Below are 26471 nucleotides of genomic sequence, written 5' to 3'. Positions count from 1 at the left end.
GGAGCAAACAGATGTGCATATCTCCCTGTCAGTGTTATAGAGGGTGGACAATTTATGAGTTTACCCTGTATAAGCTTTATACAGAGTAAAACAGGTTTATTTGGGGTTTGGATCCTATTGGGAGCTGGGTGTTTGAGACAGGAGTACCTGCTGAGTTGTTTTCAGTTAAAGCTGCAGCTTTGGGGACATGGTTCAGACCCTGGGTCTGTGTTGCAGCAGGCTTGCGTGTCAACAAGACAGGGTTCTGGAGTCCCAAGCTGACAGGGAAAAGGGACTCAGAGGTAGTTTCAGCATGCCAGATGACAGTCCCAAGGGGGTCTCTGTGATCGAACCTGTCACACCATTTTAAATTCACATATTCAATGCTCCAAATTTTAAAATAAAGCTGATCCCATTAGGAAACTGGGAATCTTCCCCATTTTTTGAAGTTGCCATTCCTAGCTCTGCAGGGACATGAGAGATAGGACTTTAACGCTGTGACATTTTAATACATAGAACACCTGGACTCATGTTTTCCCATCATAGGCCTCAGGCAAGTGTGATGTTTGTTGAAAGGGGGTGGGGAAGTTATACATTTGAGGAGAAAAGGAGAAAACATTTCTCTGCAGGGGTTTTCATTTATTTTGTGTTTTTAATGGAGGGTGTCTGGAGTAAGTTGGTAGGACAGGGATTTGTGGACAGAGGGCCGGCAAGGTGGTCAAAGGTGAAAAATAAATGAATCCATCATATAGCTCTGCAAATTACTATGTGGCTGTCACCTCCAGCTGTGTCAGATGTAAACAGATATCAGATGTTGATTCTGAATAACTTATTGATTCCATTCCCTTGCATGCTGCATTATTTTCATTGTACTTATTTGTGCAAAAAGGTTTGAAAAGGTGTTGGTGACTGTAATATTACTTGTGTGATGTATGCATATTCATTTGATAGGTGTGACATGCCCATGTTCTGACTCTGACCTTTATTTCCTCCTCAGTAATATGTCTGATGCCCTCGCAAATGCAGTCTGTGAGCGCTGCCAGGCTCGCTTTGATCCCTCGGAGAGGATCGTGAACAGCAATGGGGAGCTCTATCATGAGAACTGCTTTGTCTGTGCTCAGTGTTTCCGACAGTTCCCAGATGGACTCTTCTATGAGGTGAGGTTACTGCCTATGTGAAGCTATTGAAAGTTTCTTGACTTCCCCCTTTAAAAACCCAATCCTGGGAGATGCTGAGTATCTGTGGCTGTCAGTGAACTCTGTGAAAACTGAGAGCACTCAACAGGACAGGATAAAGCTTCAAGTGTCATTCTTTGCCCACTATCAGTGTTTCTGTCTGCCTTTTCCTTCCCAGTGTAACTAGCCCTCTCAGAGGGCTGGGTCAGACATTGCTGCTAAATCTGAAGCAGCAGGGGCCTCTTAAGTCACCGGAGTGAGGGGCTACCTCATCAGGTCAAGGTGAAATGCTCATGGTCCAGTGCCACATGACATGGGAGTGTGAGATGCTCTATGCTGACTGGGAGATCAATGGAGATAACTGTAATTCCCTGCAGATATGAGATCATAGAACTGGAAGGGACCTCGAGGGGTCTTCTAGTCCAGTCCCCTGCACTCAAGGCAGGACTAAGTATTATCTAGACCATCCCTGACAGGTGTTTGTCCAACCTGCTCTTAAAAATCCCCAATGATGGAGATTCCATAAGCTCCCTAGGCAATTTATTCCAGTGCTTAACCACTCTGACAGTTAAGAAGTTTTTCCTAATGTTCAGTCTAAGCTGCCCTTGCTGCAATTTAAGCCCATTGCTTCTTGTCCTATCCTCAGAGTTTAAGAAGAACAATTTTTCTCCCTCCTCCTTGCAATAACCTTTTATGTACTTGAAAACTATTATCATGTCCCCCCCCCTTAGTCTTCTCTTCTCCACACTAAACAAACCCAATTTTTTCAATCTTCTCTTTTTCAACCTTCCCCTTCAATCTTCTCCTTCTATTTCGTGACTTTGGCTGATGTGAGCATACAGGAACTGTTTCTTTAAAACCATAGCAGGAAGCCAGGCAGGAGGGTCTGGGATAGGAAGAAGCATTGTAGCTGTAGGATATTACCATTTTCCTTATTTTAATATAGCTGCTTGTTCAGGGTGAGAGAAAAGCAACACTGTGATTTTTACCATTATCATGTGACCGCTAAGATACATTTCAGGTTCCCACATCCTCATGTCAGGAAATCACTGTCAATTATTCCTTCTGTTCTGCACAAACGCACATTCTGTATCTGGACTTGTTACTCATTCCTCTCCCACGTTCTTCCCCTGGCTCTTTCCTCGAAGTTGGTGGGGCAGACGATGCGGGAGATTGTCCACAGAATCTTATCTTTTCAGTGAGGGGCCCGGTCAGATTGCATCATGGGGGCTCCATATTGGCTCAAATGGGTCCTGTGCTTTCAGCAGTCCCCTCTGCCTTTTCCCTCCCCATAGGCTTCTGTCTCTCTTAACCTTGAAATGATCACACTCTAAAATAGCCTTATGTTTAAATGTACTGCTGTCTTCCTCCTTGGGAAATCTGTCTGGCCAGTTGACCAGTATTGGGGAGACTTTGTGGGGATGCAGAATTTCAGTTCCCTAATCTTGTTGATTTCCATTTCTTTTGATCCTAAACTTTATTATCATTGACTTGACTGACAAATCCAGAGTTGTATTAAAGTCATTTCCCCCTCATCCTGGCTATACATAAATTAAGCAAAATTAGGATGCAGTGGAACAGAAAAATATATATTTAGAATGTAAAACTAAATTAAAAAACATACATCAGCACATTAAGATAGAGGACTGAACCATGTAGATGTTGGGAAATTCATAACGCAAAATTCCTATATCAATGTAAACTCGACCACATTGCATGCACATCCTGTTTATTAAAAGGCACGTTTTATAAAGTCTAAATTTTTGGCCAGATTTGACCTGAAAGCATCCTTCTAGGGCCCAGTTTTCAGATGGATCTCAGTTTCACACATATTAAAATTGTCCCTGTGTTTTGTTCATATAAAGTTTTAGGCATAAATACTAGCATAGAGATGGATAAGTAACTAACTTGCAAGCCCAAATTAGGACAGGTACTTAAATACCTAAATGGTAGAATTTGCATCCACAATTAATTATGGTTGCAAATAATGTGGGCACAATTTCTGTGGGTGTCTAGTGCGCCAGAGAAGAAAATGGTCTCCTTTAAAAAGCTGGGGCTTAATGTTTCTGTCAGAATCTTCACTTCTTAATTTCCTGATTTTTGCATGTTCAGTTTCTGAGCCCTAATACTGCACTAACTTAATTTTCTGTATTTAATTTCCTGGTTTCCCTTTTTTCTTTTTTTAAGAAAAGTGGGGGATGAGAGAAGGGGAGGAAAGAAAAATAATGTGCTCAGCATTGCATATGGGAATAAGGCATGAGTGGGTTCTTGGGTGTTTTGAAAATTTGGCACAAGGTTTCTCAAGTTGGGTAACCAAAATTAGTGAACTTGTCTGAAAATCAACTGTAAATTTTTCTATAGCACATGTACAAACATGTAATTTGAAAACTATCTAATTTTTAAAATACTAAGCTCTTTTTCATTTTCCATGTGGACAACAATCATGTCAAGTTTGAGCTCTTTTGAGGTATATGAACCCAGAAGAAAAGGACAAGAAAAGCTAATTATAGGAACAGTGGAGTTTTGTGTATGTTTTGGTTTTGCTTTCCCCTGCACCTTTGCCCATATTAAACATACCTGCATTGATTTGGCTCCATTGTCCAAGAAAATTCTCCATGGGGCTGAGACAAAGTATGGAAAGTGTCACCTTCGAAGGATTTTTTTCAAGGCAATGACAAGCAACTGAAGAATGGGTTGGAAATGAAAACACTTGCTTAACCTTTACAAGTTTGTCACCTGCAAACTCTAATAATAGTCTGAATTTTTACAGTGGACAGTTTGTGATTCACTGAGGATTTTCTCTCCTTTGTTTTGTTAACAGTTTGAGGGTCGAAAGTATTGTGAGCATGATTTCCAGATGCTGTTTGCACCCTGTTGTGGGCAATGTGGTAAGATCTCCATATGCAAAACTATGTAGTCTCTTCTCTTCACTGAGTAGAAGTCATGGGGCAGAGGATCACTGGGGATGAAAATTTTAACGCAAGGGTCATCCTAAGCATCAGGCTCTCTGGACAGTAACAAAGAATTACTCTGGCAGTGGTTAAGAATGAAGATGTTCTTCTGGTACTCTTGTGGGAGGAAGTGATATTTTCAGCAAATCAGAATATACGGGGCCTTGTGGCATTGAAAAGGAATGGTGGTGGATGTGGGGGAGAGATTTTTTGCTCAAATTGGTTCTGTTTGCATCTAAGGGTTGTGTTTTTCTTTCCAAGGTGAGTTCATTATTGGACGTGTGATCAAGGCAATGAATAATAATTGGCACCCAGAATGCTTCCGTTGTGAGCTCTGTGATGTGGCACTTGCCGACCTAGGCTTCGTAAAAAATGCTGGCAGGTAAGAGAGAGCAGAGCCACAGGGGCTTAGCCCGGTACATTGTGGATGTGGGTACAGGAGGTCTGTTAGCGCAATAAAACAAAAACACAGTGGCAGATGAAGAATGGAAAGGCACAGAATAAGCCCGGAGTAGGACTGAGTGGTTGAAAAGTGAGAGATGGGGTAGAGAAAGGGCAATGGACAGGACACTGACTGTCCAAGGACATATGGGTAGAGGAGGGGCCTGAAGGCGGAATGCCAGTGGATTGTGGATAGAGTTGGGTGACTGGGCAGGAGGCTGGAGAGGGAAAGGATTCCAGGCATGATGCTGGTCTGCATGTGAGAGATAAAGGGGCATGTCTCTGCTGATTGAATGGGAACCCTGGGCATAATGAGAGACTGAGGGGGAGCCTCTGTTAATATAAAGACCATCTTCTCACTGATCCTTTTAAACTATTTATTTTACATGTGTATAATCAGTATGAACAAGTCCAAAAAGTTTTTTATTTTAAAAAACTTAATGGCAAAAATAATACAAACAGGACAGGAAACTTGTACAAAATCACATCCCGGTAAGAAGAGAGACAGAGAGTTTGGCAGATAGCTTTGAATTCTGAAGCACAGTGGATTAACTTCAGACTGTTATACCTCTGTCCAGCAGGGGTTGGGAGAGTCATTGAGTTGATGTTTCTACCCGCTGACGTGATCAACGTGGGAAAAGGAAAGAGGATTATTTGCTTCACCCTGTCCACCAGGGAACCTTCCATAATTACTTCCCATTCAAGTAATCCTCCATATAACACCAGTCTCTAGGCTTCCAGAATTACAGTTAATGGATTTTCCTTTTGGCTTCTTGGCTTGTGTCTCTGATTGGCTAGTGCCTTTGAGCAGTGCTGGGTACCAGCTGGGAAAGCAGTCAGGATTCCAGAAACTTAACCAAGATAAAAAGCTGTTTGATTTCATAATTTAGGATCTAAACTCTTGGAGACATCGAGAGCTCTTTCCCAATGGCATGGGTAGAATATGTAAATAAGATTGAGCTATCATATGGCTTTCTATCATGCGCATCACTGCCGTACCTAAGCATTTCAGAGGCAAATATGATTGGCTTAGCAAGGTTCCTAGTGGACATAATGGATTCTTCTGCTCTTCTCCTTTTTATACCATGGGATTTCTCCTATCTCCCCTGCTTGTTTTAATAGCCAGATGTGTTCCATTGGTGCAACATTTATTAGTGAGGGTAGTTAAGCTAAACTAGGTTAGTGATCATATGTAGCAAATGAAATGTTTTTCAGACCAAACAAAACACTCTAAAGAGCTTTAAGGCTTTCCCCAAGCAGGCTGCATTTCACACTTTCAGCACATCTACTTTTCATCTTCTTGGCTAATTTTTTTTACAGGGATTCAGAGTTTTAGGGTTCAGCATTTATAAACCAATGGAAGATACTCCCTTTACTGATTTTTTTCATGAGACTTCTTTCCATTCCCTTTTATTTTAGCCTGAGATTATTAAGGTGATTGATAATTCAAACAGGACTACACCCCAAGGTTCGTTCAGAGGATGCTGCTTGTAACTGAAGACAGCTCCTGGGGCCTTAGACCACAAACCCAAGGACAGGTTGAAATATTAGCATGATGTTTACTGCTCATGCCCAAATCCTCGGCATAGACAAGAGGCCTGTGGCAACAATAACTTGACATCCCTGGGGAATCAGGATGTCTCCCATTTATTCCAGGTTTCCCCTTTCCCCTGTTCAATAGGCATACCATATCCCCCCAACTCTCTACAAATATTCACAATAGATCTAGAGACACTACTATTCTCCTCTGATATCCCAGGACTGAATCTCTCTGGCTGGTACAACATAGGATTTCAGAGGAGGGTGTGCATGTTGGGCAGGGGGCAATCACCCACTGAATCTTAGTCCTTGAATTCCAGTTGTTCTGTTTCTCCGGGTGGCTAACATTTGCTTGAACGAGACTTGAGTATAAAACTCTTAGATGAAGAAATCATGGATTGATTACATTCTTGTTTCTTTCCTCCATCCCTAAATATTCAGGCCTCAGCTTCAGGATTGGGCAACAGATGCTGTTGCATTCATGGGTAGATGTCTTGTGATTTATAGAGATTACAATCTGTCTTCTGGCAGAGATGAGCCCTTGCTGGTTGTAGCTGCATAGAATAACTGAACTCTCCTCCTTGATATTGCAAGAATGATACTGACTCTGGGGATAACATTTTTGTCCTTGGAGTCACTTGCCTTTACTCTCTAGAGAGTCTCTAGGCTGTGTTGTGCCCGGAAGTGACAACAAATATGATCACTTGCTCACAGTTCAGATTTAGCACTTAGTGAGCTCTCATTTGTCTTCCCCTCATAACTTGGAGGCATCATTGCAGCTCTTTTGCCACAAAACAAGCTGCACAAGGCCTCACGGAACTTCTCAGCAACAAAGAAATACATCACTGGGTCAAGGGCGCCATTCAGGCTGGTGAGGCAGGAAGTGATGCGGTTACTGAGTGCCAGGACTCGCTGGGTTTCACAGGAAGTCTTGGTGCCATCATAATGGAGAATGTAAATGTAGCGATTGATGTGATAGGGTACGAAGCAGACCAGAAAGATCATTAGGACAACTATGATCATCTTGATGGCTTTTTCCTTCAGGTGCTTCTCAACTCTGTTCCCACTCCTCAGGCTACGGATAATCAATAAGTAGCAGGTCACTGTAGTAATAAATGGAAAGGTGAATGCCACTGCCAAGGACACGAGAGCATGGCGTGATGCCTTCTCTCTGTAGAGCTGTAGGCAGACAGTTGTGTTGTTCATCTCAGCTGTCTGCACACTGACCAACAGAGGTGCCATTGCGACAGCAACAATAACCCAAAGAAAGGCACATGCCGAGTGGGCGTAGAGTGACCTGCGGAGTTTAATGGACTTCACAGGGTGCACGATGGCTAGGAAGCGGTCAACGCTAATGCACATGAGGAAGTAGATACTGGCATACATGTTGAGATAAAAAAGGAAGCCAATGAGTCTGCATGGGATCTCGCCAAATGGCCAGTGATTGCCAGAAAAGTGATATACCAGCCGGGTGGGTAGAACCAGCACAAAAAACAGGTCGGCCACAGCAAGATGCATCAGGAAAATATTGGCTGGGGTGCCTGACTTTTGGTCCCGGATGAAGAGCCAAAGAGCCAGGGTATTGCCAACAAAAGCCAGGATGAAATCCAGGAGATAAAAAGTGGCAAAAAGGATGTTCTCTATATGGGTCTCTTTGCCACATTGTTCTGAAGTTTCCAGGGAGGAGTTGAGGAATAGGCTTGAGGGATCTGCTGGATCATTCATTCCTCACTTCAGCTCTGGGGCACCAACCAGGGACCTGAAAAAAATCAAGAAAACAGATCTTACAAAGAACCTTGGTAATGGTGAGACAGCATGGAAATCAGACAACATGTCTCCTGCTTGCTGAGAGAAGTAATTAAAAGGACACTGCCCAATTTTTATAAACTCAGTCTGACCTACTTCAGAATTATTAAACCCCTCCCTCTCAATTGGGTTTTCCAGACCTTTCCTGTCAGTTGAAGAAAATATTGTAATGCAATCAACTGGCTGTACATTTATCTCCAAGATATTCTGCGACTTAGTAAGCGATAAAGGTGCTAAACACCCATGTACCAGGTTAACAGAAAAGTGGAAATAGGCACTATACAGTCAGAGAGCGACTGATTTTGGCATGGTGCCAAAATATTGGTACTACTTCTAGGATTTAAAGAGCTCCTGTGACACAGGGCCAGAAAAGGTTAAGCAACTTGCAGAATAAATTAGCCAAATTGAACTTTTAAAGACATATTAGAGAAGTATATAAATGGTAATTAGGGCTGTTCCTTAGCAATAGCTAACATAGCCCTGTTAAATAGACTAGAGTTTTGACATGCAAACCTGTATTGTTAGAGAATTAGAGGTAGTACTAATTGTATGTGTTTACCGTATATACTCGTTCGTAAGCCGAAATTTTTTGGTAAAAAAGTGACGCATCAAAGAGCGGGGGTTGGCTTATAAACGGGTCTACACCAAAATTTGATGATTTTAAACTCTATGGAATCATTGAATTGAATATCTAATACATTGTCGTTTTGTTTACCTGGAGCATCTGCAGGCATGGAGCCCCTCAGCTCCCTGTGGCTGCGGTTTGCCGTTCCCAGCCAATGGGAGCTGTGGGAAGTGGCGCCACTTCCCGCAGCTCCCATTGGCTGGGAATGGCAAACGCGGCCACTGGGAGCTGAGGGGGTCCATGCCTGCAGATGCTCCAGGTAGACCAAACATCCAGGCTTACTAGCGGGTTACCCTAACGGGCCAGGAGCCAAAGTTTGCCAACCCCTGAAATATAGGGTCAGCTTATGAAAGGGTGACAGTTTTTGCTATTTTTACCTATCCATCTTGTGGGGGTCGGCTTATAAACAAACAGGCTAATGAATGAGTAAATATGATGTTAACCATGTAAATAGATGAATCCTGTCTATTGATTCAGAGATCAAAAGGGAATATTAACGTTTAAATGAAACTTGGGTGTAGTAATTTCATTGTCTATACTTCTCTTTGAAGTTTGTAGTAAATTGTCTATGAACTGCTTAATAGATAAATAACTTGTACTGATTAATTACTAGTAATGCTTAGGAAATAGAAGGTTATTTCAAAAGCCTATTGTTCATCCAAGGACTGTGTGCTGTTAAGAGGAAATCTCTATTAAAAACTCTTGGGATCTCAGATCTGCTTAAGCTTCTTAGGGAAGTTTGAGTCGCAAGACTGTGGTCTCCAGTGCCATTCTGGATAGCCCTGATATTGTATATGGACATTGGACTATAACCTAATGAAGTGATTCTGGAAAGGACGCTTTGCAACTCTAAGCTCACCATCTGTACTATAAAACTGACCTATGAACTCTCTTCATACCTGTATGTATAATGATCTTTTAACCAATATGCGCTCGCTTCTTTTTTTAATAAATTTTAGTTTAGATAATAATAATTGGCTGTAAGTGTGTATTTGGGTAAGATCTGAAATATTCATTAACCTGGGAGGTAATGTGTCCGATCCTTTTTATATGATGAACAAGATTTTTAGTAATCCTCATCATATTTGACTTGGCTTTCTCCCAGACAGACCAAGGCTGGGTTGCTTTAAGGGAACTGTGTTTTTGGCTTCTGAGTAACCAGTAAGGTATTATAGAAGCTGTTTTGTTTCTGGCTTGGTGGATCTAAGTATTGGAATAACCACCAGTTTTGGAGATTGTCTGCCCTTCTTTACAGTTTGCTCTAATTGAGCAATCTCAGCCTGGCACCCTGGGACTACAGTCACAGCTCCTTATACAGAAACTTCACTGGAGACATAGGTATCCTCTGTGTTTTGTTGTTTTTTTAAACACCTTTGAGAGTATCTGGCTTATTGCTGGAGAGAATGGGGAGGGGAGAGTTCATATATCCATCTCTGGTAGAAATGTCTCTAGGTGCATGGTTCCTGGGAACAAGTGCCAGGAATTAATTTTTATTTATTTATTTATTTATTTATTTTAAAACCAGAAAATCCCCCGAGTTGGTTTTGTTACTGGGCTGGGATTCAGAAGAAAATTCTTCCAAACAGTGCAGTGGCTTCTGCCTCAATTGATTCAGAAAGTGAAACACTATTGACTTGCTTTGGGAAAGAGCACTGGACTTCCCCGGCTGCCTGGCTATTACCAGGGGAATTTCTCTGCTACTCTGTTCCTTTTTCAGTCGCTGCATGTTCCTCTTCCTTGAAAGCTCCAGTAACTATATCTGCTGCAACTGACCCTGTAGCTTTCTCAACCAGCAACATAGTGAAATTGATCTTATTTTTGTCACTCCCACAGCTGCCCACAGCAGCAGTGCAAAATGACCAGACTTTCATGGACACTTACCCAGAGCTTTTCTATGATATGCAGCAGATCTTGAATTAGAATCTGTAACTCTTACTCTGGCTTTGAGTCTTTTGTATTATTCCCCTCATCTGCTCCCTAGTCTATAAAATGAAAATATGACAAAACTGTGAGCTGGATCCCTTCCTCAACTACATCTGTGCATGCAGTTGTCTGTTGTACATCTCCCACTGTCCCTGAGGGATGTGGGGAGGGGAGAGTGGTCAGATGTGTCTGCAGCACCATCCCCTTGTCCATGGGGCCCACTGACAGTGCTTCACTGGGACACAGCGAAGACAGTGGAAGCATTCCCCTATCAAAGGAAAACCTGCAGGGGTTGATGCCATGATCCACTACATGGAAAATCCTTTGAGGTGTCCACTTGGGCTCACAAGATCACTAATTACTCTTGAAAATGTAGGCTAATGTACACCTCTACGCCAATATAACGCTGTCCTCGGAAGCCAAAAAAAGCTTACTGTGTTATGGGTGAAACCGCGTTATACCGAACTTGCTTTGATCCGACGGAGTGCGCAGCCCCACCCCCCCGGAGCACTGCTTTACTGCGTTATATTCAAATTCGTGTTATATCGGGTCGCATTATATCGGGGTAGAGGTGTATTTTGGGATATACAGGCAACAGCCAGCAAAGGGACAAAGTGAATGTCAGTATGACTCACCTGCTGCTGTATTAACCGGGGTATGGGGGAGATTCACTTGAGACTAAGGGGCATCATGGAGGTACAGGGGCTCTGTGTAGACAGCCTTGGACTCTGGCAGATCGCAAAAATCTGTGTTCAAACCACCTGCATGCTAACCCACATGCGCAATCGAATGATCTGTTGGAAACTGAGAGAAAACTTTTGGGAATTTTCTTCCTCCACAACATTCCCAGGGATCATGGCACCCTGTAGGTTTTTCTTTGATAGGGGAACCTATTAGCACCTGCAACATTTTTACCAAAACCACATTAAACTCTTGTACTTATCTAGTTGAGGATTTATGCAAAACTTGATTATTCCTACTTGTTTGCTTAAAATGGGGATCAAGTATCTGGTTTTCCTCTGTTTATTTAAAAATAAAAGGCTCTAGTATTCTGTCATACTGGTCCAGGGATAGGGTGCTGGGATAGCTGGAGGAAATATTAGGCAGGGAAGGAAACCCACAAGGGGAGCAGGAGTGGTCTGGGATGTATTGGAGACTACAGAGGCAGTGGGAAGTGGAATTGGGTCTGAAAAATATCTGGAAAAGAAGAGTGTTTTCCTTAAGTAATGATCGCACAAGTCAAGGAGAATGTCTGTTTGGTGTAGGAGTCTGGCTTTTGTCCAGGCAACCCTGTCTGTGCAAAGCGGCCACTCTTTACTTTCACATCATTGCTGTTAATTAAGATATGTAAATGGATGCTTCCTCCTTTCTGATCAGCCAGTTCCCCCTTACCCTAGTTAACAAACCATTGAGATGGTTGCTGATGTTATCGAAGATGCCTCTGGCAAAAACCTTGCTGCATCCTGAAATTATACAGCTGTAGACAAGTGACTGCAGCAGAAGGTAATGCCTCACCTTCCCTCAGAGCTATGATTATTGCTCAAACATTTAAGAGGTGAAATTTCTGCTGAAGAATAGTCCAGTAACACATTCACTGGAAACAGAATCCCAAGAAAACACCTGTCTTTCAAATAGGTGGATAGAAGTGGGCATACTCTGAACCAGATTTCTTCCACTGCCAAGCTGGTTGACAGACAAGAAGGATGAAGATCAACAAAAGTGAGAATGGATAGAATTAAGAAATAGAAATTCTCCCATCTGGCCACAGTGGGTCCCTCTTTCTCTGTGTTGAAATGCTGTGCAGCTGAGCTGTGAAGTTTGGAGATTTAGGACTGCAGGATCCTTTGTGCGCCAACCAGCTGTGTGCTTGTTCCTGTTTATTACTGAAAGAATAAAAATGAGAGTATGAGGGCAGCCTGCATCAGTGCTTGAGCGGAACACTGTTTCATGGGCCCCGTTTTTCAAAGCACAGCACATTCAGTAACAGTGGGCATGCATATTTGCCCCACATTTACATGTGCAAAATAGAGACTTGTTGATAAATGCAAAGTAATGCACATTGGAAAACATAATCCCAACTATATTAGGTGTTACCACTCAAGAAAGCGATCTTGGAGTCATTGTGGATAGTTCTCTGAAAACATCCACTCAATGTGCAGCAGCAGTCAAAAAAGCGAACAGAATGTTGGTCATCATTAAGAAAGGGATCGATAATAATATATCATATTGTCTCTATATAAATCCATGGTATGCCCACATCTTGAATACTGCATGCAGATGTGGTCACCCCATCTCAAAAAAGATATATTGGAATTGGAAAAGGTTCAGAAAAGGGCAACAAAAATTATCGGGGTATGGAATGGCTTTCGTATGAGGAGAGATTAATAAGACTTGGACTTTTCAGCTTGGAAAAGAGACGACTAAGGGGGGATATGATTGAGGTCTATAAAATCATGACTGGTGTGGAGAAAATAAATAAGGAAGCATTATTTACTCCTTCTCATAACACAAGAACTAGGGGTCACCAAATGAAATTAATAGGCAGCAGGTTTAAAACAAATAAAAGGAAGTATTTTTTCACACAACGCACAGTCAGCCTGTGGAACTCTTTGCCAGAGGATGTTATGAAGGCCAAGACTATAACAGAGTTCAAAAAAGAACTAGATAAGTTTATGGAGGATAGGTCCATCAATGGCTATTAGCCAGGATGGGCAGGGATGGTGTCCTAGCCTCTGTTTGCCAGAAGCTGGGAATGAGTGACAGGGGATGGATCACTTGATGATTACCTGTTCTGTTCATTCCCTCTGGGGCACCTGGCATTGGCCACTGTCGGAAGACAGGATACTGGGCTAGATGGACCTTTGGTCTGACCCAGTATGGCTGTTCTTATGTCCTTATGAGACTTGCCTCTTTGTGTACATGCTTCCCGGGTGTGCACATGCAAAGACAGTGTTTGTGGAGTGTGCACATCTTTGCTGGTGTTACTTGTCTCTTTGAAACTCTGGGTCCTAGTGTCTTTGGAAAAAACCTTGTGAGTTTAGTCCCTAAATGAAAGTGGTATTGGAAGCTTAGAGACTTGTTATCCTTATCGGAAGGAATTTTTCTTATTTTTTCTATTTTACACCAAAGGAGGATGAAACCTTACCCTTTTAATGGCTATTAAAGACAGGGCACATCCACATTAATACTCGTTGTGTGACTCTTTGAATTTACACTCTTTGTGCTGCCACTCCATTTATTTAACTAATCCCATCCACAAACAAATGTGTAAGGAGGCATGATCCTGCATAGCAAGACTTAGATTAGACTGTGGTTAGCCATTAGTTTTATATTCAGTTATAACACCCTGTTAAAAATGAAACACCAGGTGGATGTGAGTCTAAAAGGCTGGCATCGGGTCTCCTACAGTCCAGACAGAGATTTCATTTGCTGTAGGCCAGTTCTTTGGCGGAATCTTCCTCCGGGCAACAGTTTGCTCTCCATCTGCAGCCCCAACATTAAGGGCCTCGGAGTGACATGCATTTTATCATGTTCTTAAAATTCTCTGTAGTGATCAGACTCTGTTAGAACTGACTTCCTGTGGTGCATTGAGCTATGATCTTTGGGGTTTGAGCTCAATTTTCTGTCAGTATCTGACACAGAATAGCAAAGACACCAATGATGAAATCCTGGCTCTGTTGAAGTCAATGGCAAAACTTCTTTTGACTTCAGTGGTGCCAGGATTTCACCACAGGACTGCAGGGGGTTGAGTGGGGAATATCAAGAAGTCTAGTAGGGTAGTCACAGGGAGGAGAAACATCTTGGGGCTTAGGGCTGCAGGAGTTGATTAAATGTTGATGGATCTAGCTCACATATGTTCTTATCTGTCAAAAGTCAGTATCGTTATGGGTGGAAGCTGCTGTTACATATGTTACCCTGTGAGGGCCTCTTTTTCTTTCTTTCTTTTTTATTTGTCAAGGTGTGAAGAAAATAAATGGCTCTTTTTACTGTGATACAGCATGGCCAGAGAGCAGCAGGAGAGTGATAGGGGAGATATGTAAGCCCCAGGATGATGAGAGCCTTATTCCTTGTAGAGGGAAGAGAGGCTGCTACAGTTTAATTAGAGCATCTGAAGCCAATTAAGCCAATTAGAGCACCTGAAGCCAGTCACCTGGTTAAAAAAAAAAAAAACACCCTGCTTCAATCAGACAGTTGGAGGAGTTGAAGCAGAGTGGTTTGGCATTGGAGCAGAGAGTAGTTTGAAGGAGAGCAGTTTGGAGGGAAGCAGAGGAGAGTTTGGAAAAGTGCTGTGGCAGGCCAGAAGACCAAGACCCTAGGTAAAGGGAAACCTGGCTTGTACGGAGCAGAGGGACTCCACAGACACAAAGGGTTGGGAGAAATCTTGCCCAAGTAGAGAGGGTAGGAAGCCCCACAAGATGAAGGGCCAGAGAGAGAAGTAGCCCAGGGGAAGAAATCGCTAGTTCAAGTGGTTTGCCACTATCCCTAGGGCCCCTCTGCTGGGACCCAGAGTAGAGGGCGGGCCTGGGTCCCTCCCTCTCCACTCCTCTTCTCTGGGATACTAGTGGGACAGTTAATACCCCAGATGAGGGGCGAGAAATGGGGCCCTGAACACCCCCACAAGAAGAGAAAGCACGGGACCCATCATAGTAGTGCCAGCAATTTGCTACATTACAAAACCTTTTCAGTTAGGTTCTAAACTCAAATGATCTTCCGAGAGTTTTAACTCATGCTGTTTTAACGTACTTTAATTTTTGAAGCCATTAGTGTTGATTGTTGACATGAAAATGAAGGTGTCCTTGGCATTTGAATAGCTCAAGAGAAGTTTATGTATCACTAGAATTAATTGCTGCACTGGCTTTCAGAATTGAAATGCTAATTTAAAAAATGTGCGGCTTTAAGTGTTCATAACACAATAACACTAGAGCTGTGGAAAACTAGTGATGGCTTTACTCTGTGTCTCTAGTAATAACACATGAAGAAGGTTTAGCAAATTATTATAATTTTTTTTTAAAAATCTGATTCAAAATAAACGTGCACATTTTTGTATTAGGTTTTTAGTTTATTTTTGCTCTATTGTGGTACACTGTAGAATAACTGTGAATCTCTAATAAACTTGTCATTGTAGCATGTACAAATGCTTTTGTTTGAAGCTAATTAGAAATCATATCTCCTTTTTAAAATTATCTAGTTTCCGGGGCTTGTTCTACAATGCAAGAGGTTCTGAATCTGTAGACAGAATAATTCTTTAGTTGTCTGGTTCCCAAGCCCAGAATTCCACTTGACTTGCGCTGCTGGGGTAGTGTGAGTATTTAGTGATTTACAGATTGCTGAATAGAGCTCTATTCTGGGGTTAGCCATTATTCCAAGCCTCCCATAGCTGATTTGTAAGCAGGGATGTAGTTAGTCATTTAGAATGTATGCATATAGCCATATTTTATGGCCCTCCCCCTCTCTCACACCCACACTACATTGATACTCTCTTGGATAGTTTATAATAGTTGATACTACGATATTACTGTTCCAACGGGTGCTCTACCTATTTGTTAATAAAAGGCTTGATGAAGAATAAGCAAAACTTTCTAGTTGATCCTAAATAAGAAATCAAGCTAGCTTGGTTTTTGCTACAATCTAAGTGCTTCCCAGCTAGAAGCGCATGATGAGTTCTCAGGTGGACTTCACAGTTTTCTGCTCTTCTCTCATTCTTTTGATTAAAGGTGGTTCTGCCTAGGGAATGATCTGTTTTGTTTTAAATGATCAGGGCTGATGATGGTGGAAATGCTTTGTCAAGCAGGAAGATCTTGCATCTTTCCCAGAAAATTGTTTAACACTGGATGAAACTCCCTCCAGAGCTGACTCCCCTCTGGCTGAGAATACTCGGTTGCCCATGGGAAATTAATACTGTAATGGGGTGATGTTTGTGGTGTATGCCTGTCTGTACTAATGGCTGAAAATGGAGACATTTGGAAAGCTATTCTAATTTAGAGGACAAGAGTGATTATAATGAAATTCTTTGTGGACTCTATTTGTTTAACAACTCATACACTATGTGTATTAGCCACTCTGTACATCTCCCACCACCCTCACTGACTCGGCTACAACAGCATAAAGCCATCAGGAAAGTGCCTCCATTATTCTACTAGCCAAAGCCAGTTCTCTTACCTCTTGACGGCGCAGTCCTACCGGTGAAGGGTAAAGTCCTTCTAGAGTAAATCTCTGGGAGCTCCTTCTGACGCCAGTGAATCAAGGGGAAGCGTCAAAGCTGAAAGCCGTCTGATGATTCAGAAGGAGCAGATCGTTTCAGACTTAGTGAGGGTGGAAGAGAGAGCCCCTCTATATAGAGTCCTGCTAGCTCTGATAGTGCATTATCAGCTCACACAACAGAGGAGAGGAGATGGCACACTTGCAATGAAAGGCAGTTTTCATTCCAGCTGAAGCCTTGGAAGGGGCAAACCCGCTGCTGCTGTTATATTTTTGAATATTTCAGTGTTTGTCCTGCTTATTAAAGTCTCTCTGAACCCCCCTAGTCTTTTACACTGACTCTTTGGAGTTCTGTGATTATTTTAGAGGGGTGGAAAAGGGTATTGTGCAGGGGGGGAGTCTGGTATTAATAGACACAACAGGACACTTTAGAATGGGATAATTCCATAATGGTGGGAGTGGGGGTGAGAGGGGCGGCTGCTATGGCAACAGCTCTGCGATTCCAAGACTTCACTTTGCTTGCAATAGAGGAGGGTCTATGGGACAGCAGAGAGGGTTTGTGAATGGGGAGGGGTTGATAATGGTTTATCAGTGCAAAGGGTTGAAGGCCCCTTATTCAGCTGAATGAGAGGGGTCTTTTTCAGGACACTTGCTGCAGGGTCCCAGTGTCCTGCCCTGTATAATTAGTCCCCATTTGACAGTGCTGAATAAAATTGATGCCTTTATCCAGGGATGAGCACAGCTGCATGATCTCTTATAATGGGCGCTGTCTGCTTTTTGTGGGGACTGTGGCTCCATCTGGGAGGACAGTGGTTCCAGCCCTGCAAAGAGACTATTACACAAGAGAGGACTTAAAAAGTGAGAAAATAATAATCATACTTCCAGCTTATGCAGGCACTTTCCATCTGAGGATCATAAATGTTTGAGGCCACACAACACCCCTGTGTCACGTAGAATTATTCTTAGCCCCATTTTACAGATGGGGAAACCTGCGGTTAAGTGGCTTGCCCAAAGTCCCACATGAAATCCAAGAGAGAGCCTGGAATAGAAGCGAGATCTTCTGACTCCTAGTCAGTTTGTTGCATTAGCTATGACACCACCTTTCCTTTACCGTTTTTACCTGTAGTTGATGGGCTGTTTGGGAGAATACCTTTAAATCTTAACCAGGGATGTACGTGTGACTGTAGTGAGGGGGAACTAAGCATGCTTTTGTCAGGTTGGACAATGGTGAAAAAACAGGCATAGATTATTTCCCCCATTTGCCTGCTATGTGTTCAATTTAGCCAAACCTCCGCACCCAGCAAACAACACTAATGCTGGGAAGACAGCTGATGGGTGAACTAAACTAGACCACCCCATGAGAGCTTTTAAATACTGGGCATCAAACTGGCTGATTCAGCTCCTTGTTTTTTGATTGGTCTCTGTGTAAACAGGAGCACTGACCTTTACAGCTGTTTATCTTTTATCCCTTTTGTCACAGACTTCACTCCCAGCAATGTCAGTCGCATGCCCGACCAGGACTTGTGCTTCTGTTGCAGTTTGAAAAATATTAAGTGTTTGCAGCACAGAGCTGCAGACTCCCTTGTTTGTCTTAAACTTAATAGGGAGCTTTTGGGTAGAAGGGCTATGATTCAAAGACTTTCTGGTTTGTCCTGGTTAGTGAGGACTAATGGATCCAACCATGGTGGAGGCACTTTAGCAATGTACCTTCAAGAGGAGCACTGAGAGTGAACTCCTTTCAACAGAGCAATCAGAGGATTGTGTGCATAGATTTATGTAAACACAAACACATTTATAGATTTGTAGGAATATACTTACATGCATATGTGCACACAAGCTCTCCACTGTGTTAAGACACTAAGACACTAGGGGGAGGGATAGCTCAGTGGTTTGAGCATTGGCCTGCTAAACCCAGGGTTGTGAGTTCAATCCTTGAGGGGGCCACTTGGGAATCTGGGGCAAAATCAGTACTTGGTCCTGCTAGTGAAGGCAGGGGGCTGGACTTGATGACCTTTCAAGGTCCCTTCCAGTTCTAGGAGATGGGATATCTCCATTATTATTTATTTTTATTTATTTATTTATTAGCTACTCTGATATGCACACCTCTGAGTGTCTTTATTGCTACGTACAAAAGCAGCCGCTTCATGCATAGTGATTCAGGCCCATGTGCAGTCTCCATTGTGTTTGTAAGCTGAGCACACACTTGCAATTAGAGACTGCTAAACTGTCTACTGTTTTTACTGTACTTGATACCTGTAGTGAAGAGAAGAAATGCCACATAAGGAGGCCTAGGAAATACCTAACTGTATGAATGGGGCAGATGGAGTTACAAGGCTACCTCAGGATTTGGTTAACACTAGCACCATTAGATGATGTTTAATTCCCATCCTCTAGAGCAGTGGGGTTAGAACAGTGGCTGCTGTCTTTGGAAGAAGGTTACAGAAACCTGTAACCCTAACCAAAAATGTGCAGAGCACGACTCTCTTCTAGAAAGACTCTACAGTACTAATGCTACCCTTTCTTTCCAATTCACACCCAGGCACCTGTGCAGGCCTTGCCATAATCGGGAGAAAGCCAAGGGGCTAGGCAAGTATATCTGTCAGAAGTGCCACCTGATAATCGATGAGCAGCCTCTGATGTTCAGGAATGACTCCTATCATCCAGATCACTTCAACTGCACCCACTGCGGGTATGTTCTCCTCTCCCAACTTCCATCAATAAACCAGGGAAATATACTGTATGGACAACAGTTCAGTCTCTTTCTGGACTCTGTAATCGTCAGCTACACTTTGCAGCCTTTAAGTTGTCCGGCAGACAAGAAGTTCTGTATGTGAAAGATCAAAAAAATTGGAATCAAAAGGATAGAAGAATTGGAGTTCTTCTGTTCAGCTATATAGGGTTTTCCTTCCTCCATGCATTGCTTACTGGGCACCATTGTCTACTGGGCAGTTCCTGGAAATGAGCCACTCTCAAAGGTCCTGTTTACATTACAAAAATAACCTTGTTTAAACATGGTTGTGGCCAGACTGCTCCGCATGATTTAGCCTTGCATTTGTGGACAGAAAGACCTATTAGATAACTAGCATGTTGTTATAAAGTGGTTTGACCACAGTCATGTTTCACAAGCATAATTCAGGATTCCTGTGTTTATAGTGTAGATGGGGGCCAAAACATGGAAGTTGGCTTTGAAGTTCACTCTTCCACAGCTTCATCTTAGATATTCACATCTGGAGGGAAGCTCATGTAAGGTTTAATCGTGAAACAGCTGTTGGCTGGGGCTTGGGTCAGTGTTGTTGCTTCAAGAACACTTGTTTGTGTTGTTTTCAGGAAGGAGCTGACTGCTGAGGCCAGGGAGCTGAAAGGGGAACTCTATTGCCTGCCCTGCCATGACAAGATGGGTATCCCAATCTGTGGAGCCTGTCGCAGGCCTATCGAAGGACGAGTGGTCAATGCTCTGGGGAAGCAATGGCATGTTGAGGTGAGATCAGTGTGAAGCTGCCTGTGGAATGCATACTGCCAGAGGTCCAATGCAAGTTGGAGGCTGTTATGGTGAACATTAGAAATTTCCACCATTCCTGTTTAGGCCGAATTCAGACTGTATTTACCTGGGGTGAGCTTTACTTGGGTAAGTCACATGCACCAGAGTTATGAATGGTGCACTTCATCTTTTGCACAGTAACAATACCATTGTTTAACTTACTCTCAGGAAAATTATTTTAAAATTTCTGCATTACATTGCAAAGATTCTGGGGTCTGCAAAATAGTATTTACCACTGAAGTTATGTACATCCTCTCTATGTCCTTCCCTCCAGCTCTAAGTAACAAACTGTAACATCGTTGTGACACTTCCCAGGGGTACCCGGGTTGTGAGACACCTCACCACCATCTGCCCTTAGTGTGAAGCACGCTTGAATCTGCCTGTGGTGGATCAGCTCCCTGAAACCACCAGCCTCTGGTAGCACAAGCACTACCTTCCAGTCCTCATTATCTCTGTACAGGTAGCCATAAGCACACAACAACTCCTGAATCCCTGTAGTATCCAATCCCTTATCTGTGGGACACTCACAAAATTACCAGGTCTGCCTTTCCCAAAGGAACAAGACACACCAGCATGTAAGATTCAACTCAGAGCCAGCACTTTGCTTACTACCACATCACTTAGAAAAATATATTCTTGTTTTCAATATAAATATATTATCAAAGAAATAGAGAATATTGGAAACAAATGGTTTTGTGTAAAACAAAATCATAACATGCTTTCTAGAGACTAATCTTAACTAACAAGTTACTGTCTTGTCTAAAGAAGCATCTCTCACCCAAAATTCTCTTCAGCATTTTCAACCAAGACTCTTCTTCATGAAGCAGAAGCACTGTCCTTTTATTCCCTTAATGAAGGGTGCCAGGATGTTGTCTTTGCCTCCCAAAAATAGTGGAGCAAACCTTTGAGGTATATCTCTAGATAGGGTTTCCTCCCCCCCATCTCCCCTAAGCACCATTGCTTTTCTCTTCCTGGTAGACTTTTTCTCTGAATTCTGCAGAATCCTTCGTTGCATTTAGTTCTGACTGGCAATAAGTGACCAGTAGTGAATGAGACAATATTCAATTTACATGTAAAGAGAGATGAATAAACATCTTTTGTCTGACAGAAAACTTGTTTTTCACCTTTGATGCTGTCCAACTCTCCCACACAGACTTTAAGAACATATTTTGTGTGTATATATATGTGTGTGTGTGTGTGTGTGTATAACTATATAACTCCTTACATAGTATCTGTACACATGTCACAACAGTATTGATAACCAGCATGGCACCAGCTTTCATTTGAGATCTCACAAGACATTCTTTGAACCAGAATGTACATATCAAAATCAGGAGATTCCTGTAACCGCTCTGCATCCCTTTGCCAGTTGGCATTAAGAGGTTCTTGAGTCACACATCTGACCTTCCAAATCTTGGAAACAATTTTTTTTGTACAATGCAGCACAACAGATGATGGTAGTGGTAGACTCTGTTGTGTAGCCAGAGTGCAGGTGTGTTTACTACTGTCTTCTAACCTTGCTGTGACTTTGTTCCTGTGACTGTCGTTTAGATTGTCATAGCGTCCCACCATCACCATCCCACAAGATTCTTGCAGGGTTTTCTTGTCTGTCTTTGTATAAAGATCTGAAACTCTTGTGCAAACCACTGGCTTATTTTGGGGGCAGCGACCATGCATGTCTTCTAGCTGTGGAGGCCCTTCCACCAACACTGAATGCCCTTTACTTTTGCAGCATTTTGTTTGTGCCAAATGTGAGAAGCCATTTCTGGGGCACCGCCACTACGAGAAAAAAGGACTGGCTTACTGCGAGACTCACTACAACCAGGTAAGCACTGCTGTCCTGCACCCATTCAGCAGGCACCTCTCTCGACTGAAGAGCTGAGGAGAAAGAATGCCCCCAATAGAAATTTGGGAAATAAGCACAGCATTTTTCCCATGCACCATATAACCAGAAATGCATTGTTATCTGGAGTGAGTTGTTAAGAGATATCAATAGCCTCTGGTGGTGGGGAATCTAATTGAAAAAGGAAAAATGTTTTCCGTGGCAGATGTGTGTTGAGGTATAATTCTAGGGAAAGTGACGGCGATTAGAGAATGAAAATGTAATGGGGACAGGGATCTTCCCTGTTGAAAGAAAAAATTGCTGTCCCTTTCATCTACAGTCGTTGGTCCAATACAAGGTATTACCTCACAAACCTTGTCTCTTGTATCCTGGGAGCAACACAACTATAACAACATAGCAAACAAATTAAAATTTCTGTAATTATACCAAATAAAATGAGTGTTAACCAATCAGATGGCTGCTTGGCTAACCTTTTGTTAAGAATTGAAAACATTCTAAAACCCACGTTAAGCCAGCCTATTTATAATTGTTTAAAATAAATGCCATAGCATCTACTTGGCTAAAGCACAGAAAAGATCTGTCCTGAAAGCTGATATAAAGATAACATTATCATAAAGATACAATGAGCAGCCATGACTCTACACCAGTTTCCATCAGACAAAATATTACATTTCCCTTGTAGAGTTGTTAAAGGCTAAATATCAACTGCTTTTAAAATAGTGCTCTTGGTTTTACCTCAATGTTTATGGTCGATGATCAGGAGATATTTATCTTTGATCAGTGTTGTGATCTATTGACATTGTCTCCCAAATTCCCAGGCATATAAGGCTCAGAGATCATGTTATAATGGTACCAAGAATATGAGGCATCAGCAAAAAAAACTAAGATTTGAGAATACAAGTTCTGAATGACCATAGACCAATGGGCAAGTGTATGAGAAGCTATTCAGGAGACGTAAATGAATTTTAGGGTGCTGCTGCATCCATCAGAAGTTGGATGTTTGCACCAGCTGTCTAATTTGGGGAGCATGGGCAGACTCCTTCATAGTCAGTAAAATAAGTTCCCATTTTATTCCTTCTGCATGCAGCTCTTCGGAGATGTCTGCTACAACTGCAGCCACGTGATCGAGGGGGATGGTAAGATTTGTTCTCTCCTTGTTTTGGGTTGCTCTCCCATTCTGACAATGCAGCTGTTGCAGTCCTGCAGTTGCAAGGCTCCAGTGTTTTCTTTTTACATCTGGGCTCACTGAATTGGGATCGGACTCTGAGACTAGATAATCTGGTTGTTTGCTCTTATTTTGCGCAGTGGTATCAGCTCTCAACAAGGCTTGGTGTGTGAACTGCTTCTCCTGCTCCACCTGCAACATCAAGCTCACACTGAAGTAAGTAGATACTTGCAGACCTAGGCTAACTCTTTCAGCAGCCTAGGGGAACGGTGCTGGTATCCTGCAGCTGTAGAGCAGTATCCTCTCCTGCAGTATGTACAGCTTTTCCCTAGAAAGGTTTCCCCTATGGAAAGGTAACTGAGCCCATTTTCAAGGAGTTGTGCCTTGATGCCTCAAATAGTAAGTGGCACAGGGACAATGAATACAAACTAACTTTAAATGCCCCTTTCCTAGTTTCAGGGCCTCTAATATCACCCCACCTCTGCTGTGATGGCCCAACATGTCTCAGTTATCAATGGACTTAGGGGCTCAAGGGAATGGTGTTTTCATTATAGAATGTGGGTTTTGGAAAGTGTTTTTAAATTCTTTATTCTTTTATACTGATAAAAACGCTTAGCAAAGTCTCACTCCATAATAAAATGACACTGCCCTGAGCCCCCAGTTCCATGCTCCAACTGGGCTGTTTAGTAACTGACATGCAGCATTGGACATTCCAGGCTGTCGCACCAGCCAGCATGATTCCAGAGGTACCCACTCAGCATTGTGTTTAATGTTTGAGGCATTAAAAGCATACTACGTATAGGCCATGCTTTAAGACAATATTACAGATTACCTATAAGAACTGGGACTTAGGAAAGGCAGTGGCAAAGTTAGTTCAAACTTCTAGAAAATTAGTTTGTCATGTGCCTATGTCAGAGACAACTTTTCCTTCCCTGGATTAATGGAGGCTGGGCACATTCCTGAGGCTGGGCCACATTGTAGTGAACTCTTCTTGCTGCTGCTTAATGGAGCAACATTAACCACAGTAAACTTGGTGGAAGCTGAATGGCAGGAAGTCTGGGAATATGAGGCTATTGGGGGATAAGGAATTGGCAAGTCTCAGACTGAGTGGGCTCTAGACTAAACATGACTCGAGTGTCTGGGACACTGACTCTGCTAGTGAAATTCCACTTCTTGATTTTTGCCAACCAAATTAATGCAGTGGCCTGATTCTGCTGCAGTCACCATTTGTGATACCTAGATCACTGTCTGATTGTGACCCACTGACGTTCATGACTGCTTGAGTCTTTATCTCCCTCGTGAGAGACACTCGTGTAACTGAGGGGGAAGTAAATGAGCAAAATAACACAGCAGGGCACAGATTATCCAACAAGTTCTTGGAATGTATTGGAGACAATTTTTTTATTTCAGAAGGTGGAGAAAGCTACTGGGGGGAGGCTGTTCTTCCCTATTTGTCAAAATCAAATCTAGATCTGGTTGAGAATTTGAAAGTGGAAGGCAACTTGGGTGAAAGTAATCATGAAATGGTAGAGTTCATGATTCTAAGGAATTGGTAGGAGGGAGAACAGCACAATAAAGACTATGGATTTCAAGAAGGCAGACTTTAGCAAACTCAGGGAGTTGGTAGGTAAAATCCCCTGGGAAGCAAGTCTAAGGGGGAAAACAATTGAAAACAATTGGCAGTTTTTCAAAGAGACATTATTAAGGGCACAAGAGCAAACTATCCCACTGCGTAGGAAAGATAGGAAGTATGGCAAGACCCCCCTGGCTTAACCAGGAGATCTTCAATGATCTAAACCTCAAAAAAGAGTCCTACAAAAAATGGAAACTTGGTCAAATTACAAAGGATGACTATAAACAAATAACAGAAGTATGTAGGGACAAAATTAGAAAAGCCAAGGCACAAAACAAGATCAAACTAGCTAGGGACATAAAAGGAAACAAGAAATTCTACAAATACATTAGAAGCAAGAGGAAGACCAAGGACAGAGTAGGCCCATTACTCAATGATGGGGGAGAAAGACAATAACAGAAAATGTGGAAATGGCAGAGGTGCTTAATGACCTCTCTGTTTCAGTTTTCACCAAGAAGGTTAGTTGTGATTGGACATCTAAAATAGTGAATGCCAGGGAAAATGACGTAGGATCAGAGCCTAAAATAGGGAAAGAACAAGTCAAAAATTACTTAGACAAATTAGGTGTCTTCAAATCCCCAGGGCCTGATGAAATGCATCCTAGATTACTCAAAGAGCTGACTGGGGAAATATCTGAGCCATTAGTAATTATCTTTGAAAAGTCATGAAAGATGGGAGACATTCCAGAAGATTGGAAAAGGGCAAATATAGTACCCATCTATAAAAAGGGAAATAAGGACAACCCGGGAAATTACAGACCAGACAGCTTAACTTCTGTACCCGGAAAATAATGGAGCAAATAATTAAGCAATCAATTTGCAAACACCTAGAAGATAATAAGGTGATAAATAACAGTCAGCATGGATTTGTCAAGAACAAATCGTGTCAAGCTTTCTTTGACAGGGTAACAAGTCTTGTGGATGGGGGGAAGCACTAGATGTGGTATATCTTGACTTTAGTAAGGCTTTTGATACTGTCTCACATGATCTTCTAATAAACAAACTAGGGAAATACAACCTAGATGGAGCTACTATAAGGTGGGTGCATAACTGGTTGGAAAATTGTTCCCAGAGAGTAGTTATCAGTGGTTCACAGTTATACTGGAAGGGCATAACAAGTGGGGTCCGGTCCTGTTCAATATCTTCATCAATGATTTAGATAATGGCATAGAGAGTACACTTTGCGGATGATACCAAGCTGGAAGGGGTTGCAAGTGCTTTGAAGGATAGGATTAAAATTCAAAATGATCTGGACAAACTGGAGAAATGGTCTGAAGTAAATAGGATGAAAATCAATAAGTACAATTGCAAAGTACTCCACTTAGGAAGGAACAATCAGTTGCACACATACAAAATAGGAAATGACTGCCTAGGAAGGAGTACTGCAGAAAGGGATCTGGGGGTCAAAGTGGATCACAAGCTAAATATGAGTCAACAGTGTAACACTGTCGCAAAAAAAGCAAACATCATTCTGGGATGTATTAACAGGAGTATTGTAAGCAAGACACGAAAAGTAATTCTTCCGCTCTACTCCACGCTGATTAGACCTCAACTGGAGTATTGTGTCCAGTTCTGGGCACCACATTTCAGAAAAGATGTGGACACATTGGAGAAAGTCCAGAGAAGAACAACAAAAATGATTAAAGGTCTAGAAAA

General features: G+C 42.4%; 2 protein-coding genes across 7 annotated transcripts in view; one reads left to right on the top strand and one right to left on the bottom strand.

The window, feature by feature from the left end:
- Positions 1 to 26471, top strand: part of LIMS2 (LIM zinc finger domain containing 2) — a 52188-nt gene that overhangs the window by 20394 nt on the left and 5323 nt on the right. For 5 of the 6 annotated variants that reach the window (XM_054039118.1, XM_054039115.1, XM_054039116.1 and 2 more), the window contains exons 2-9: positions 977 to 1136; positions 3976 to 4042; positions 4367 to 4487; positions 19177 to 19326; positions 19965 to 20115; positions 21908 to 22000; positions 23106 to 23154; positions 23324 to 23399. In XM_054039118.1, the coding sequence (XP_053895093.1) occupies positions 981 to 1136; positions 3976 to 4042; positions 4367 to 4487; positions 19177 to 19326; positions 19965 to 20115; positions 21908 to 22000; positions 23106 to 23154; positions 23324 to 23399 (863 nt within the window). In that variant the 5' untranslated portion in view covers positions 977 to 980. Of the gene's footprint in view, positions 1 to 976; positions 1137 to 3975; positions 4043 to 4366; positions 4488 to 19176; positions 19327 to 19964; positions 20116 to 21907; positions 22001 to 23105; positions 23155 to 23323; positions 23400 to 26471 lie in introns of those variants that run through there. The other variant, XM_054039117.1, reaches the window with a different exon arrangement.
- GPR17 (G protein-coupled receptor 17) lies at positions 4876 to 16884 on the bottom strand. Its single transcript, XM_054039119.1, has 2 exons — positions 16599 to 16884; positions 4876 to 7844 (listed from the first exon to the last, which is right to left on the bottom strand). Exon 2 carries the CDS (start codon positions 7808 to 7810, stop codon positions 6794 to 6796), a length of 1017 nt encoding a protein of 338 aa, XP_053895094.1. The 5' UTR covers positions 7811 to 7844; positions 16599 to 16884; the 3' UTR covers positions 4876 to 6793.

Source organism: Malaclemys terrapin, chromosome 9 (genome assembly GCF_027887155.1).
Source record: "Malaclemys terrapin pileata isolate rMalTer1 chromosome 9, rMalTer1.hap1, whole genome shotgun sequence".
Taxonomy (NCBI): domain Eukaryota; kingdom Metazoa; phylum Chordata; order Testudines; family Emydidae; genus Malaclemys; species Malaclemys terrapin.
Note: the sequence above shows the minus strand (reverse complement) of the source record. Positions and strands in the feature narration are given on the sequence as shown.